Genomic DNA, 15924 nt, shown 5'->3' with positions numbered 1-15924 from the left:
TTTTGGTAAGTTGAACCAGTCCATATATACATATGCTTGCATTCGTCCTTCCGTTATTCACAATGGAAATAACCTGCAATGTCTCAAATTAGTTAATAAATTGTCGTTCAAACGTCGTTTGCACAACTGAACAAATATCGATTTTGCTAAACCACCTAATGGAAATTATGGCACAGATATTATATGATTGATATTATGTCCATTTTAATTCACCTGTAGAAATTTAAAATTTGCAAATAAATTTTAACCAAGTTTAAAAAATTATAGACTGCTGTTTACTCAAAATTATCTAACATATAGTGAAAAGCTGAAAAGATTTTAATAGCAATTAGCAACATTTAACCACCTTCAAAAATTATGTATTGAAGACTTTATTAAACATTAATTCTGAACAAACAGAAATATCTTGCAACTTTTTATTCCTAAAATTTTTACCACGCCTTGGGACCTATCCAACTTTAGTGTGATCCGAACCCGAAGAAATTAGTGTTTTGAAGACAACCCATTTTCTTCTAGCTAAAGCAAAAGCATAATCATGAAAATGTATTGATTATAACAACAGTGTCATTGCTACCGGTAGGAGTTTTGTCGCCTACTTATCTACACAACTTATCTACAGTTTCCATCGTATTTGGTGACGTACAAAGCAAAAACTATGTAAATACATTTCCACATGAATACAAACGTACATGCATTCATGCGTACGTGCTGTGCAGATCAAACCACTTGTGCAGGATGGGTCTCAAAATGATGCACAACCAAAAAAAATTACCAAATTAATGCTTTTCTTTCCGGATTTGGGTTTACTGTTCGGTATCAAGTAACATTGGACGGTTGCATTCAATTCTTCTAAACTCTAAAAAAATTGTGTAAATTTGACCGTGCACTGTAACAAAAGTGAGGCGTGCCCATAGTACTAGTTTTATTAATCATGCTGGCTGGAACACTTGACCGATGTTTTAATACAACTCTGTCAATTGGAATGTTGTTTGTGCTTGGATTCGTCTATGTGTTAAATTTTAGTGCCTACTCTTCTTACACGAGCAACATGTTCAAGTCCAGGTTTTATTATTTTTTTGATTACCGTAAAAACTCAAATAGTAGCCGGGGGCTACTATTTAAAAAATCAGTGCCTGGGACCCGGCTACTAATTGGGCACGGCTACTATTTGGGCACGGTCACTATTTACAAAATTATGAAAAGATGCACGGCTACTATTAGTAATCAGCTATTGTAATTTTGTTTCCAGAATTAAACTCAAATTAAATTTTAATAACAGCACCAAATTCTCCCTTAGATTCGTATTAGATGACAATTTTATAGGTTTGGCCTGCTGTTAATTTTAATAATTTATCCGATCAGCCGAATTTCGCGTTCAATTCGATTTTGTATAACTGAGATTAAATTGAATTGTGATTTAATTACTTAAATGAGCTGGCTAGGAGATGTCTGGTTGTATGTATGTACATTAGAAATTGACGAAAGCCTATAATTTGAATAAGGCTACTATTTGGGCAAGGCTACTATTTGAGCAAGGTCACTATTTATAAAATTATGAAAAAAAGCAGGGCTACTATTTGGGCACGGCTACTATTTGAGCAAGGGCTACTATTTGAGTTTTTACGGTATGTCCGCTATACGAACATATACGTGGACATATGCACCTATTTAATAACTTTCACGGCATAATCCCTAAGACTGTCTTGGTCTTTTCAGATTGTCAAGTCTAGCAGGAGGAGGACATAGTAACCATGACCGTGTAGAAACTGATCCTCATTCTCATGGATCGCTGGACGATGAAGCTGGTCCTCGTGTAGAAGGTTCCCACGATGAAATGTACAATCAAGAAGCACTCCTATTATCCAAAAAGGGTATATTTTTAAATTAAAACTATGTATTTGGTATCTAAATAAGAAAACAAGTGCCACTCAAACTAATTCGATTTCCTAATTTCAGTAAAAGTTCTTTGTTGGAATTTGACAAATCCGGAAAATCATGAGACGAAGGCTGTCCAGGTACAGCGAACCTGGGGAAAAAGATGTAATAAACTTTTGTTCATGAGTTCCACAGCAGGTAATAACGACAATAATTGAAATAATGCGGCAATTCATTAGTTCAAAGTCATTAGTAAAATTTTGTAAACTTTAATAAAATAAAATGATGCCCCAAGTACAAACAAATTTGCAAGCTAATTTTCCTTAGAAAGATTTGTAAAAGTTTGTGAGATTACAGAATTAATGGATTTTACAATTTTACGCGTGACTTGCCTCATTGTTATTTAAAGTTGTAGCTTGTGATCATAAAAGTGCAAAATATGTAACTCATTTACTACATATATTTGTACTGGATTAATTGATTAGGGTGTGGTGATAATTGATAGTTTCGGTATATCATTTATTAAAATGCTATCTACTTATGTAACGTCATGCATTTCAACTTGCTCTAAATATGTATGTAGATCCAAAACTACCAACTATTGCACTTCCAAACGTCAAAGAAGGACGGAATTTTTTGTGGGGGAAAACCAAGGAAGCCTTCAAATATGTGTACAAACATCATTTTGCTGAAGCAGATTGGTTCATGAAGGCTGACGATGACACGTACGTCATTATGGAAAACCTTCGCTTCTTGTTAAAAGGAATTGATCCAGAATCTCCAATTTACTACGGGTGCAAGTTTAAACCTCATGTCAAACAGGGCTACATAAGTGGTGGAGCAGGTACATATTTAGCTGAACTTGGCAGCAATTCATTTGCATAATATCGACTCATCTTGCAGGGTATGTCCTTAGCAAGGAAGCTCTAAGAAGATTTGTTGGCGATGGACTTCCAGATAGCAAAATATGCCGACAGGATGACGGTGGGAACGAAGATGTTGAACTGGGTATACAAACTAAATGAGGGTCAATAAAATATTTCATTAGGAAAACTGATGCGAATATAAAATACAGGTATACCTATGCATGGAGAACTTGGGCGTGGAAGCTGGAGATTCTCGAGATTCTCTAGGACGCTATCGTTTCCTACCCTTCCTTCCAGAGCGTTATATTGGTCATACTCCTGCTAATGAATCTCATGGCCACTGGGAATATATGTACTATCCTCAAGAAGAGGTAATCCATGCTTTCTAAAATACTTATGGTGCAGAGGTCGACACCGCCAATCGTACGCCGCCGCACGCCGGTAGCATTTTACGCGCCGCCGCTGCCGAAAAATTTGATTTCCTATTCCTTTAACATTGCGACGCCGTGTCGCCGACGCCGCCGATAAATAGCCAAAAACTGGCGCCACCGGCGCCGAAAATTTGTCAGCGTCGACCTCTGTTATGGTGTGATCATTTAAATAAGAGACTGCCGGCCATAAGCTATGTCTCTTGTTTAATTGATCACACGATATTTAGTCCATGGAATTCTTAAACTGATCGGTATTTTCTTAATTTGAACTTTAACAATAACAGGGTGTGGGATGCTGCAGTGACACTGCGATATCATTCCATTACGTTACTCCAAATCAGATGCATGTATTAGGTGAGAATGTAATCAAACAATTTGTATTCTTCATTGTTTATATTTTTTCTAAGGTGAGGTAAAAATACTATAGTTATAGTTACACCTTAGTATGCATTCCGACAGGTCTCGAAAACTTTGACCGCCGCCTACAGCCAAGGGGGTGCGTTTTAGAGAAAAAAGATATCCTGAAGACCTTGTGATATCTGAAAAGCGGACATTTGATGCTCCTAAGGACGTCTTAAAGACCACTCTGGTCTCGGAAAAGACATCCTGAAGACCAGTACATTTCTCGCAAAATATGTCAATAAGATGTCTTTTGGAGCTTTGTTGGCCGATTGGGATCCTCTGATATAGACAAAAGGTCAAAAAGTCACATTATCCAGGTTTTGTGATGGTTTTGGCAGGTGGGAGCTAATTTGGAAAATTCCTGCACATTTTGTTGAAAATGGGTGGAAAGTGAAGGAATCAAATTTCTCAAAATATATTTTTAAGTCCGTAGTACATCCCGTAAGTGAGATCCTATTCAATGAATTCGACAGGACCTTGCAGCAGGACTCGACTTGCAGCTAAAAATCAAATTCCGAACTTTATCTCCGCTTGGAAATTGCCATCCTCCTTGTTGGATTTGAATCTCTGGACTATAAAAAATGGTCAAAGTTATGGGCAAATGCGTGCTCTAAGCCTCGTAGAAGCCTAAAATCTATAAAAAATTCTTTGACCACGAAATGGAACAATTAGGCTACGGATTCCGAGCGTGCTCCAATCGAGGGCTGTTGGCCGCGTCTTCAGCTCTGCATTAATGTTAGGGGTGGAAATTTCGAAAACCAAAAATTGTTTTCCACTTAGAAATTAACTGGCTTTCCATTAAAATTTACTAGAAATTTGTAACACATAAACTGTTGAAGCTACAGGGTTTCAATCTACTAACACTTTACTTGGGCCACCTAGTATGTAGAAAAAATAAACTTTTACACATGTAAATTTTTAATGCTGTATGAATCTTATGTAACGCACAAATTTACATAGATAGTAACCTGTCCAGATAGGGTTGAGGTAAGTTAAGCCCATCTGGGACAATATGAAATTGCATCCCACTATGTATTGTACATATGTACTTTTATTACTTCTAAACGCTGGTCGTTTAGCTTTTTCTAAATATTTAAACTGTAATAATGCATACTCTGCGATACAAGATTAGGTACATATGCAATAAAACTGTTTCTTCTAAATAAAACCATTTTTATTTATGTTTTTATTCAATGAATTAAAATCTAATTTAATGCATACATAGTGGATTTAAATTACCTACATACGTATGTATATACCTACCTCGCAATGTTAGTAAGTTCCTTTCCACGACAATTATTTAAAAATCATTTGCTGGGGAATGAAATATATAAAATCTAGACGATTACGATAAGCCAGTTTTGTTGCTTATCACTTTTTCTGAAGTCTTTGTTAACATTATTTAGGTCATACATCTTTTCGCTCTTTTTGACCCCCCTTCTTCAAAAACTTACAAAATCTGGATTGTACATTTTCTTAAATTGACAACAACTTGTTCTACAAATTTATCGCCCATAATTCCTTGGAAGCGAAAAATAACTACCAGCCTTCTGACTTTTAAGCCTATGATATCACACGCGATGCGTCACTGAATCCTACATATCTTAACACGTTCTAAAATATTTACTATGTATGCATTTCATATGAAATTACACCACACGTGGCTAATTTTGCACTCTGTTTAATTTGCGAATTACACATATTGCTTGTACATTAGTTTCACAGGGAATTAAATATTCAGTGCTTATGTATTTATTTACTTACGTACACATACATTTACATACCTATACATATACATACATATCTACTCATGTACATATCTACATGTTTACTTCAAACCATTTCATGAACATTTAAAAATACTTCCTCCAATTGGGTTTGATTGAAACTTTCAATTTGAAAACAAATCTCTCGTGACTCTGGAGTTAACCTGTTTGGAATATTCTACGTTTTCGAAATGGTTCTTTTCAGAGGCAAAACTTTTTAGGTTTATGGCGGACTACTTCAATAATTTTTTTCATTTAACATCTCACGGATCCGTATAAAATCAGTTTAATTTGTCTTAAATAATTTACATTTCACTAAAAGGTCATCAAAATATTTATCGTTTCATCCACTATATACCCCATCACATCCGACTTACTAGATTTACTAAAAACACCAAATTGTAAATGTCCCAACCCAACCAGAAACCTTATCCTTCTCAAACTTTTGACCTCCGCCAAGTACAACTTCATCCCCCTTCCTTTCATCCGAAGTAACAATCCCTCCATTTTAAACCGTTCCAACAGCCCGCCACAACTCTCATCGCACATCCCAATCAATCCTAAACAAATTAATCCCAACCAAAACAGAAATGCGGCCCCACACGCATAAAACGCCGTCAAAAACCACGGATAAATCTCGTGGAACTTTACTGCTACAAACGTCGTAGAAACGACGGCCACCCCGCCCCCGACAATTGACATCGTCACCGTCGTCTTCCATTGCATTTCGATCAGATCTAGCAGTATTACCAGACGGTTATAAAATTGAAAATGATCCCGCATTCCACCATTAATTTCAGACAAATTTTCACCAAAAAACTTGTCCAGCTGTGTAATTATTGACATTATTAGTTTACCCCACGTGATAAAGATGACAATCGAGAAAAAGAATATTCTCTCGGCCTCGTACATGGTCAAACATAAGATTAAAATTCGCACAAAGTAGGTCGCCATGAAGGGTAAGAATCCTTTGTACGTTGGCAAATATCCGTTCGTTTGCAAAAATTCGAGTATAACTTGCACCACGTCGAGACCAATCAGCGAACTAGTCATGGCTGCCATCGGGGTGAAAAGAAAACATGACCAGATGAAAAATTCGAAAGTTAGGACGGTCAAGTCAAGCCTTTCTTTAAGTCGGTTGCTTCGGGTAGATTTTTTATCAAGCGGTTTCCTTGGCAAGACTGAAAATAATAACAACTTTAAAGAATAAAATTACTTACACATTTATTATAATCAAACTGGGTATTCATGTCACTCAAAAATGTCACTTCGCAACACAGCTTAGCAACTTTGCAAGGTTTGCGAAATCTAAATACATATGTACATAGGTATGTACTTTAAATGAAAATAGATAGTACATCAACTGATAATTTCTAGAGAAATAAAAATTCGCTTGACGATGAGTTTTCGCAGACCTTTCACAAGCATCGCAAAGTTGACTGAAGATATGTTTGAAGCCACGTTTGAAAAGTTTGCGAAATTGACGTGAATACTCAAAAAGTTTATTAAAACCTTACACTTCTCAAGTTGTCCCTCTAACAGGATGATCTCGTTGCCAAATCGTACCGTATCCTCGTCGCGAATCACGAACCATAAAGTATACGAAATACTGCCAAACACGCCCATCGTTGTCATAGCGCCCCACGTCCAAATCTTCATGTCCATCGCAATTTCGGCGAAAGTTTTGCCCCGTGTGATGCACAACAGTCCGAGCGAACTGGTGATGGCCGAAATCCCCAAGGTAACTATTGGAAGAAAGGTTTGAATGGGACGCTTGACATGGATCACAGTTACGGTGAAGTCCTTCGGGTGGGGTTTTAATTCGATGGGTGGTTTATACCGAAACGGGTAGCACCGGAGGTAAAGGGATTGGAGGAGGAGGAGGATACCGAATCGGTTTTGAGAATCGGACATACTTTTTTTTATGGTGAAAGCAACGTGACTTAAGCTGTTTCGTAGTCTAGAAAGAATGGGGTCGAAATAAATGCGTTCTGCTTGATTGTATTAGTCTGGGTCCAATATATTGAAGAAAAAAACAGTTAAAAGCACAAATTAATTGATTATATAGTATGCATGGATTACTATTTATGAGTCACGTAGGCAAGGAAAATCATGTATGCATGTACATATATTTGTGCTTAGAAGAAACAAATGAAGTTTTACACTTACATAACCAATACTTATTGTTAGAGCTGATACGAATCATCAATCAGGAATGAGAACAATATAATGACAATCAATTGGATATTCCAAATTTAAATTTGATTTATGACTTAGGTAAATAAGAAAAAAAATTTTTCTGTTTGTAAATTTTTAATGCTAGAAAAACGTTATATAACTCTGACGTATAGATCTATATACCTATGGGTATATGTGTAATGCATATGTATTTATGTACGTACAGAAATAAGTATGTCTGGTATAAATCAATACAAATAGATATACATAAATATACGTGTCAATATGCATATGTACGTTGCATGCATTTAATGTATTCAGTTGTAGTGTACATTGTCAAATTTCCACAAAACGAATTACATACAATTTAGCCATATTAAGCGGCCAAGTTAAATTGAAATAAAGTTCTATGAAAAATTACAACTAAAAGATTTTGCCCTGCAATACTTTAATAAATAACTTGTATAAATTTTCCATGAAATGATCACAAACATTCCTGTACAAATTTCATGAATATAAATTCAAACATGCCACTGTAAAAACCTACTTCTCCCACTTTTAACCATTTAAGAAAACCTCGACCTGCGTACGACTTTCTCTCATGTGTTCATTCTCAATGAAGAAAACCACAATTCCAATCCCAATTAAGGTACAGGAAACAATAAATAAACTAATTAAATTTCGCAGCAAAATAAAGTCAACAGATGGCCGTTTAATTTGTACCTCATTTTCACGTTTCTTCTGATACAACTCCGCCAAATTACTTCGAGCTTCTTGACTCCTCCAAAACTGTAAGAATCCAGCCTCATCCGCTATTTCAATGTGTTTCAGAATATCCGCAGAAATCACCAATTTTGCCAAGTAGTACATCGCCTGGTTTATAAATGTGTCCGGAACGACGAAACACGGCGCGGATGAATTTGAATAGCTATTTAGCATCTGTAATGAATAATCCAGTTCTTCCCGCCACATTAATCGCAGCATTCCAAAATATTTTAAGCTTGGATTGTGTAACAAAGATTCCTCTAAATCATTTGCGAAATATTTGTACGACACCGTGTCAAGTTTATCGTTAAATTTGTCCAAAATTCCCAACCGTTGCAAATCGAGTTTCAGCCAGTTCTTTGCAGATGGGTTGAATTGAGACGGCATAATCAATTTATACCCATTTTTCAAAAGTATTGCAAAATTTTCAAAAACTCGTACCTTCGCAGGCACAATTATATGACTTGTGAAATAAGTTTCATAGCAGAAACCCAAAATCAAGAACAAAACATGAAGCATGATCACCAGCCCAACAAATTTCTTTACTCTAAAACCTTGCCGGAAAAATATGCCCACCACTGATAACAAATAGTACGACACTGACCTCAGAGTCACGTCGCAAATCTTGTCATAATTCACAGATAGCACGACAGCTGAAATTACGATGGTAAATATCAAGGTGCCCCAAACCGATGGGTGGAAGGGCCTAATCCACGCGGTAAAGGCGATTTTGCTATTCACCCCGGTCTCGAAGTTACAGTAGAAAAAGTGCATTTTACGAAATCCATGGTATCGAATTGTGTTGACAAATTTAAATCCCAGTGCCCCTGAGCTTGGAATCGTGTTAAAGTTGAAATGGATCTTGGCACAGTCGTCTTTCGTAGGTCGGGGGTGAAGTGAAATATTAAGGCGTTCCTGCAACCAGGAGGCCAATATGATGCGTTCAGTGCAAGTTTCTGGTACCAGGGGCCATTTTGTACTCCACAGTGACCTCTGGTATATTGTCCACGGTGCGGTCAAGCAGTTTACTTCATGCAGAATTTTTATTCCGACGATACCCAAGCTTACCTTGGGTGCCCAATTTTTTCTATAACCTAATACACTGATGTTCTCAATATGTAGCGACTTTTGGGAGAGTTCTTGCCATTCCTGTTCACAGAATAGGCACCAAAATGCGAACCTTATCGGCTTAAATGTCTTAATTTCTGTAATTTTTCCACGAAGTCGGAATACTCTGGCGGGATACTTGTAGTCGTGGCATGGGTTAATGTTTTCTAAGAGGTGTGATGTCGTGACGAAAAGGAATGGTTCGGGGCGAAGTGAGAAATTAGATGTTTGTATGAAATGGCGGGCAAAGTTTGTTTGGTAAATTGTGTTGCCTAGTTGAATTACGATTAATACATTTACGGAACATGGTTCGCTATAAAAAATCAGAGGATTTGCGATATTTGTGACATTTTCTGGATTTTTAAAGTAATACAAAGTACGAATGTGTTGGTTATAAAATGAGTTTTCAAAGATGTCTAACGAGATAGGATTAAATATTGAGAAGTGGAAAACACAAGGGCCAAAAATTGATAAATTGAAGCACAGGGTTGACGAAATGATAAAACACGTAAGAATTTGGATTAAAGAAATATAAATGTTCATATTTAGAACTGAACAGTTCAATAGTTCAGTTGGCTTTCAAGGTTGAAATGACACGTAAGTAAAAAGACTGGATTTAAGTACATTGAAACAGTAACAGGTATTCGTGATCGTGGAATTATTTATAAATCCACATACATATGTATATTGACTTAAATGGATAAAATAGACGAGGGGAATAAAGTCATCTAAATTATAAATATGTCCGTACTAAAACCAAGGTAAAACTTCATATTAGATACATTTACATACATATGTGCATACTATTAGGAAAGCATCGATCATGGCGTGACTTCGACTTCTCAACATTCTCATTAAGCGGATTTGTTAAAAGTGGGATGTTACATAAGTTGTACATGAATATGTATGTATGCAAAACCTATTCCAAGCAACTTTGCGGGGCCTTTTAAGATAGCATTAATACCATCTTGGTAATTAATGGCAACACATTTGGGTGGAAAAGACCCCCACCGGCCAACCACTTGACCGATCATGCCCATCTCCGAACTCATCCTTACTTTTTACGCGAAGATAAAGCATGCAAAATTTCAAGCCTATAGCATTTGTTTAAAGAGAGTTATCGTGCCTACAGACGGACGGACAGACAGACATCTTGACAAATCTATAAGGCCATCTTAAAAGGCCTAAAAATGTATGTCCCTCCATTGGTCGGAGTATGTTGTTCGGCATCCGGATACTGGAGCCAGGAATTTATGCACTGGATTGTTTTTGTATGAAAAATTAGAGCAATTTTTGGTTCTGGACCGTTTTACAATATTTTCCTTCTGATGAAAATTTCATCGTTTTGTTAAAAAACGATACCCGTGACTTTAGCCGGAAGAAAGAGTACATGCTTAAAATATGTAACCAATGTACATACTCACAGAATTATGTATGTACATGCATGCATACATATTTTCATGCATATGCATATCTGCATACATAGTTAAGTAAGTATAACTAAATCAATGTGGATTTCTTTGCACGACGATATCGCATGTACACCGTTGTTCAGTATCTTTACTCCTTTGACGACATTCGGTTTAACATTTCACTTTATTGTTTATCTGAAAAATATATGGGAGATTTTAATGGTCGATTCGTCGATAATGGTTTTCTACTTAAATCAACCAGCATTGTCAGCATACAATGATGAATGATGCAAAAAATGCTTTGACATTAATTTTCGATTATAATGAAGGTCAATTAACTTATACTATTGTCAATGTAAACAACATTATATTTGTACAATATGCATACATACTTAAATGTAAGGTGACAGAAGTTCTTTGGGGTCATATAAGTCTCCCCCAAAATTATACAGAGGGTTGCGTAGTCTTCAGGATATGGTGGAACCTTCATGAAGAAGCCGAATTCATGCAACTATAAAAGCTTACTTTTCCTACTTTTAACCATTTTTAAAAACCTCCACCCTCGTACGAGTTTCTCTCATGCATCCAATATTTTCAATAAAAAAAGCCACAATTCCAATTCCAATGAAGGCACAGGAAACAATGAATAAACTAATTAAATTTCGCAGCAAAATAAACTCAACAGTCGACAATTTAAATTTGACGCCATTTTCACGCCTCTTCTGGTGCAAATTAACCACCTTACGTTGAACTTCTTGACTCCTCCAAAAGTGCACAAATCCAACCTCATTGGCAATTGTGACGTGTTTCAGAATATCCGCATAAATCACCACTCTTGCCGAGTAGTACATTGCCTGGTTGATAAATGTGTCCGGAACGACGAAACATTTCGCGGATGAGTTTTGATGGCTATTTAGCCTTTCCAATGAATAATCCAGTTCTTCCCTCCACATTAACCGCTGCATTCCAAAATATTTTAAGGTTCGATTGTGCAACAAATGTGGCCTTAAATCGTTGGTAAAATATAGCATTGTGTCACGTTCGTCATTGAATTGATCAAAAATTCCCAGTCTTACTAACAATGCGATGGTGTGAGCGACTAATCTCAGATTTTGATGCGACCACAACTATTTGATAGTATAACTCAATACAACCAATATTTGGATTTGCATTTTCTTGAATGCGCAATATTAAAAAAGATACGAAGGGTCAAAGTTGACAAAGACGCATGATTTTCACCATGCGGGAAGTCAGTAATTTTCACCCACACTCCTCCGCTCCGCTCGCTTTCATTCTGTTGGGGGTCAATTACACTCGCTTCATTTTTCGTTTCATCGGCTTCGCTTTCATTCATTCGAGATTTAAATTGTAGATAAATTCATGAGGCTGGACTAACATAACTTTCTAATAATTTAATTGGCTTAACTTCCGAATGGATTCCATAAATTTATTATCTGTAGCAAAGTCAATGCTCCATATAATACGTAATAAATATGATTATGAAGAGAAAGCACCAAATGACGAAGAGGAAATAATTGCAGAGTTGCTTCTCGATAAACTTTGTGAGCTCATCCACGACTACGTTTTTGTTGAAGATGAAGTTCTTGATGAAGGTAACGTTTCCAAATATATAAAATTTATGTAATCAACATGTAACAGGGTTTATGAACTCTTAGATGAAAATGGGCTGCCTAGCAATGAATTATATGTCGACGATGATGGATCAAATATTGTTGATGACAAAGTAACACTAAATTACAAACAGAGAGCGATGGCTGAATTCGAACAACACCCGAAATGGAAATTTCGAACTTTTAAGAAACGGTTCTCAAAAGTAAAGTATCCATCCTACATTAAAAACTGGAAGAGGCAAATTGCAATGGGTAGGTCAAACGTAGTCGCATGTCAATAAAATTCATTTAGCCAAAGTACATTAATCAATTTTTCAGGAGGATCAAGATTCACAATTTTAAAGGAAATTGAAGAGTTTGTGATTTCCCAATTTCGTGATGCAAGAGATAAATTTTTATCCGTTCACACCATTGACATAAGGCGATGGGCTCTTATAAAAGCTAGGGAATATCCTGGCTTGAAGTTTAAAGCGTGTGATTCGTGGATCGGCGTATTAAAAAGAAGAAACCGGATATCATCTCGAAAGATTCAGAAGTTTGTGAAGCGCTCATCCGTAAAAGATCTGGATAAAATCCTTGAAGATGCTGCAAAATTCCGACAGGAAGTAAATGCAATGATCCCACTTTATGAACCAGGCAATATCTGGAATACCGACCAGACGGGATTTAAGTATGAAATTGTCTCCAATCGAACTCTAACTTCTAAAGGTGAAAGAAAAACTCTTGGAACGTCGTATTCGCCGAAAAATAAAGCCACCCACTCTTATACCGTACAGTATGTTGTTTCGTACGATGGATCCATAATTCCTCAAGTCTATGTCTGTTTACAGGTACGTATGCAATGACCAGCTCATTAGAAGTTGAATGTGAAAATCAGAAAATTAATTAAAGTTTCATTCACGTAGGAAATTGGTGGAATTTTAGGTCCAGTTGTGGAAAAAAACCTCTTTACGGCACCGAACCTTATTGTCTCCGCAAGCAGGTCTGGTAAATTAAGTACAGTTTTGGTTGAGGATTTCCTAGATAAAATTGTTGTTCCTCATGCTCAATATAACCAAATCCTGTATCTACTCGACAACTGGACGGCCCAAACTAACGAAGACCTTTACGAGAGCCGATTTGGACGTAGTCCGACTTATGATTTTTGGGTAATGTTTGTTCCAGAAAGTTGCACTGACCTGTGTCAACCCCTTGACACATATTTTCATCGCCAACTTAAGTATATAGTTAAGCAGTTTTATTTTTACGAATCGTTACATGAACCTGGCGAATCCTCATACTTATGTACTCGCAACGGAGTTTTGAAATTGCATTCGCTTGTTCACTTCGTTTTAAGCGCTCCTGTTTTTGTCCCGATGATTCGTTATTGTTGGTATTCTAGTGGGTTATGGGCGGATGGAGGAAAGCCATTATTCAAAAATGTTAGTGAAGTATGTTTCAAACCACGTGCAACTGATTGCAGTTTAATGATATGCGACAATGACGCATTTATAAAATGCAGCTGGTGTGATTTGTCTTTCTGTTTTAATGACTTCTATCACAAAAATCATATGCTAACTTGTGTAAAAAATCCGTTTGAAAATTAAATGCAATAAATGTTTGTCCACTTATTCATAATACTTGACTATTTACTAAACACAAAGCGAAGTTATGTTAGTAATGAAAAGTGCAAGCGAGAAAGCGGCATTGTGACGAAACGAGTCAGCGTGGAAACGAGTGGAGCGGAGGAGTGACGGTGAAAATTTCTGACCAGCCGCACGGTGAAAATCATGCGTTTTTATCAACTTTGACCCTTCGTATATTTTTTAATATTGCGCATTCAAGAAAATGCAAAACCAAATGTTGGTTGTATTGACTAACACTATCAAATAGTGGTGGTCGGATTGAAATCTGAGATTAGTCGCTGACACCTTCGCATTGTAAGTCAAGTTTGAGCCAGTTCTTTGCCGATTGATTGAGTTGAGCCAGCATAATCAATTTATACCCATTTTTCAGCAGTATTGCAAAATTCTGAAAAACGGGTATCTTCGTGGGTACAATTATGTGACTTGTGAAATAAGTTTCGTAGCAGGACCCCAAAATAAAGAATAGAACATGAAGTATGATGACAAGCCCAAGGAATTTGTTTACGATAAGCCCTTGCCGAAAAAATATGCCCACGGTTGAAAACAAATAATACGACAGTGACCTCAGAGTTATGTCGTATAGCGGGCCATAATTTATAGATAGTACGACAGCTGAAATTACTATGACGAATGTCAAAGTGCCCCAAACTGATGACTGAAAAGGTTTGATCCACGAGGTAAAGGTGATTTTGCTATGCCGCCCGGTCTCGAAGTTACAGTAGAAAAAATGCATCCTACGAAATCCATGGTACCGAATAGTGTTGACAAATTCGAATCCCAGTGCCCCCAAGCTAGGAATCTGATTAGACTTGAAATGAACCATTGCACAGTTATCGTCGTCCATTTGTCGTATACGAAGTGAAATATTGAGGCCTTGTTCCAACCAGGTGGCCAATATGTGTGGTTCAGTGCATGTATCTGGTCCAGGGGACCATTTTGCTGTCCATTGTGACTTCGGGTATCTTGTCCACGGTGAAGTGAAGCAGTTTATTTTGCGTGGAATTCTTATATTGACGAGATCCAAGATAACTTTAGGTAGCCATTTTTGCCTGTAGCTAAACACATTAATGCTTCCCATGTCGAGTGATAATAAGGAGACGTCGTGCCATTTTTTGATACAGAATACGCACCAAAAGGCGAATCGTGTCGGTTTAAATGCATTAATTTTAATTATACTTCCGAGTAGCTGGAATATTCTGGCGGGATACTTATAGTCGTTGCATGGGATGATTTCTGTTAGGAGGTGAGATGTAGTCGTGACGAAAAGAAATGGTTCGGAGCGAAGTGAGAAATTTGATGCCTGTATGAAATGGCGGGCAAAGTTTGTTTGGTATGCTAGCTTACCTAGTTTAACTAGGGTTAATACATTTACGGAACATGGTTCGCTATAAAAAATCAGAGGATTTGCGATATTTGTGACATTTTCTGGATTTTTAAAGTAATACAAAGTACGAATGTGTTGGTTATAAAATGAGTTTTCAAAGATGTCTAACGAGATAGGATTAAATATTGAGAAGTGGAAAACACAAGGGCCAAAAATTGATAAATTGAAGCACAGGGTTGACGAAATGATAAAACACGTAAGAATTTGGATTAAAGAAATATAAATGTTCATATTTAGAACTGAACAGTTCAATAGTTCAGTTGGCTTTCAAGGTTGAAATGACACGTAAGCAAACAAAATTGAATTTAAGAACACTACTCGGTACTTGTGATAAGTATAAATATCTATATCAACTTATGGATAAAATAGACGAGCGGAATAAATTTATCTGAATTATAAATGTGAAGGTATCTACTTACAGATTCATATGGCAAGCTTCATATTGGATATGTACATTTATTTCTATCACATAATTAGGCAAG

General features: G+C 36.7%; 1 protein-coding gene across 2 annotated transcripts; it reads left to right on the top strand.

Moving 5' to 3' along the window:
- The first annotated feature begins 16 nt into the window (after positions 1-16).
- On the top strand, positions 17-3789 carry LOC118435828 (glycoprotein-N-acetylgalactosamine 3-beta-galactosyltransferase 1-like). Of its 2 annotated transcripts, none has more exons than XM_035852276.1 (8): positions 17-1062; positions 1717-1871; positions 1957-2073; positions 2459-2719; positions 2779-2883; positions 2951-3112; positions 3457-3526; positions 3632-3789. In XM_035852276.1, exons 1-6 carry the CDS (start codon positions 932-934, stop codon positions 3064-3066), a joined length of 885 nt encoding a protein of 294 aa, XP_035708169.1. In that variant the 5' UTR covers positions 17-931; the 3' UTR covers positions 3067-3112; positions 3457-3526; positions 3632-3789. The 2 variants fall into 2 exon arrangements, with proteins under 2 accessions (XP_035708169.1, XP_035708170.1); XM_035852277.1 differs by having other exon boundaries at positions 925-1625.
- The last annotated feature ends 12135 nt before the right edge of the window (positions 3790-15924 follow it).

Source organism: Folsomia candida, unplaced genomic scaffold (assembly GCF_002217175.1).
Source record: "Folsomia candida strain VU population unplaced genomic scaffold, ASM221717v1 Fcan01_Sc005, whole genome shotgun sequence".
NCBI lineage: Eukaryota > Metazoa > Arthropoda > Collembola > Entomobryomorpha > Isotomidae > Folsomia > Folsomia candida.
This window is presented reverse-complemented; position numbering and strand designations above follow the sequence as displayed.

What these genes read in the sequence shown, in the direction of transcription:
- LOC118435828 (XM_035852276.1), top strand. Translation starts at nt 932, where the DNA reads ATGCTGGCTGGAACACTTGACCGATGTTTTAATACAACTCTGTCAATT. An exon ending in AGCAACATGTTCAAGTCCAG is followed by an intron (nt 1,063 to 1,716) that starts GTTTTATTATTT and finishes TGGTCTTTTCAG; the next exon opens with ATTGTCAAGTCTAGCAGGAG. An exon ending in ACTCCTATTATCCAAAAAGG is followed by an intron (nt 1,872 to 1,956) that starts GTATATTTTTAA and finishes TCCTAATTTCAG; the next exon opens with TAAAAGTTCTTTGTTGGAAT.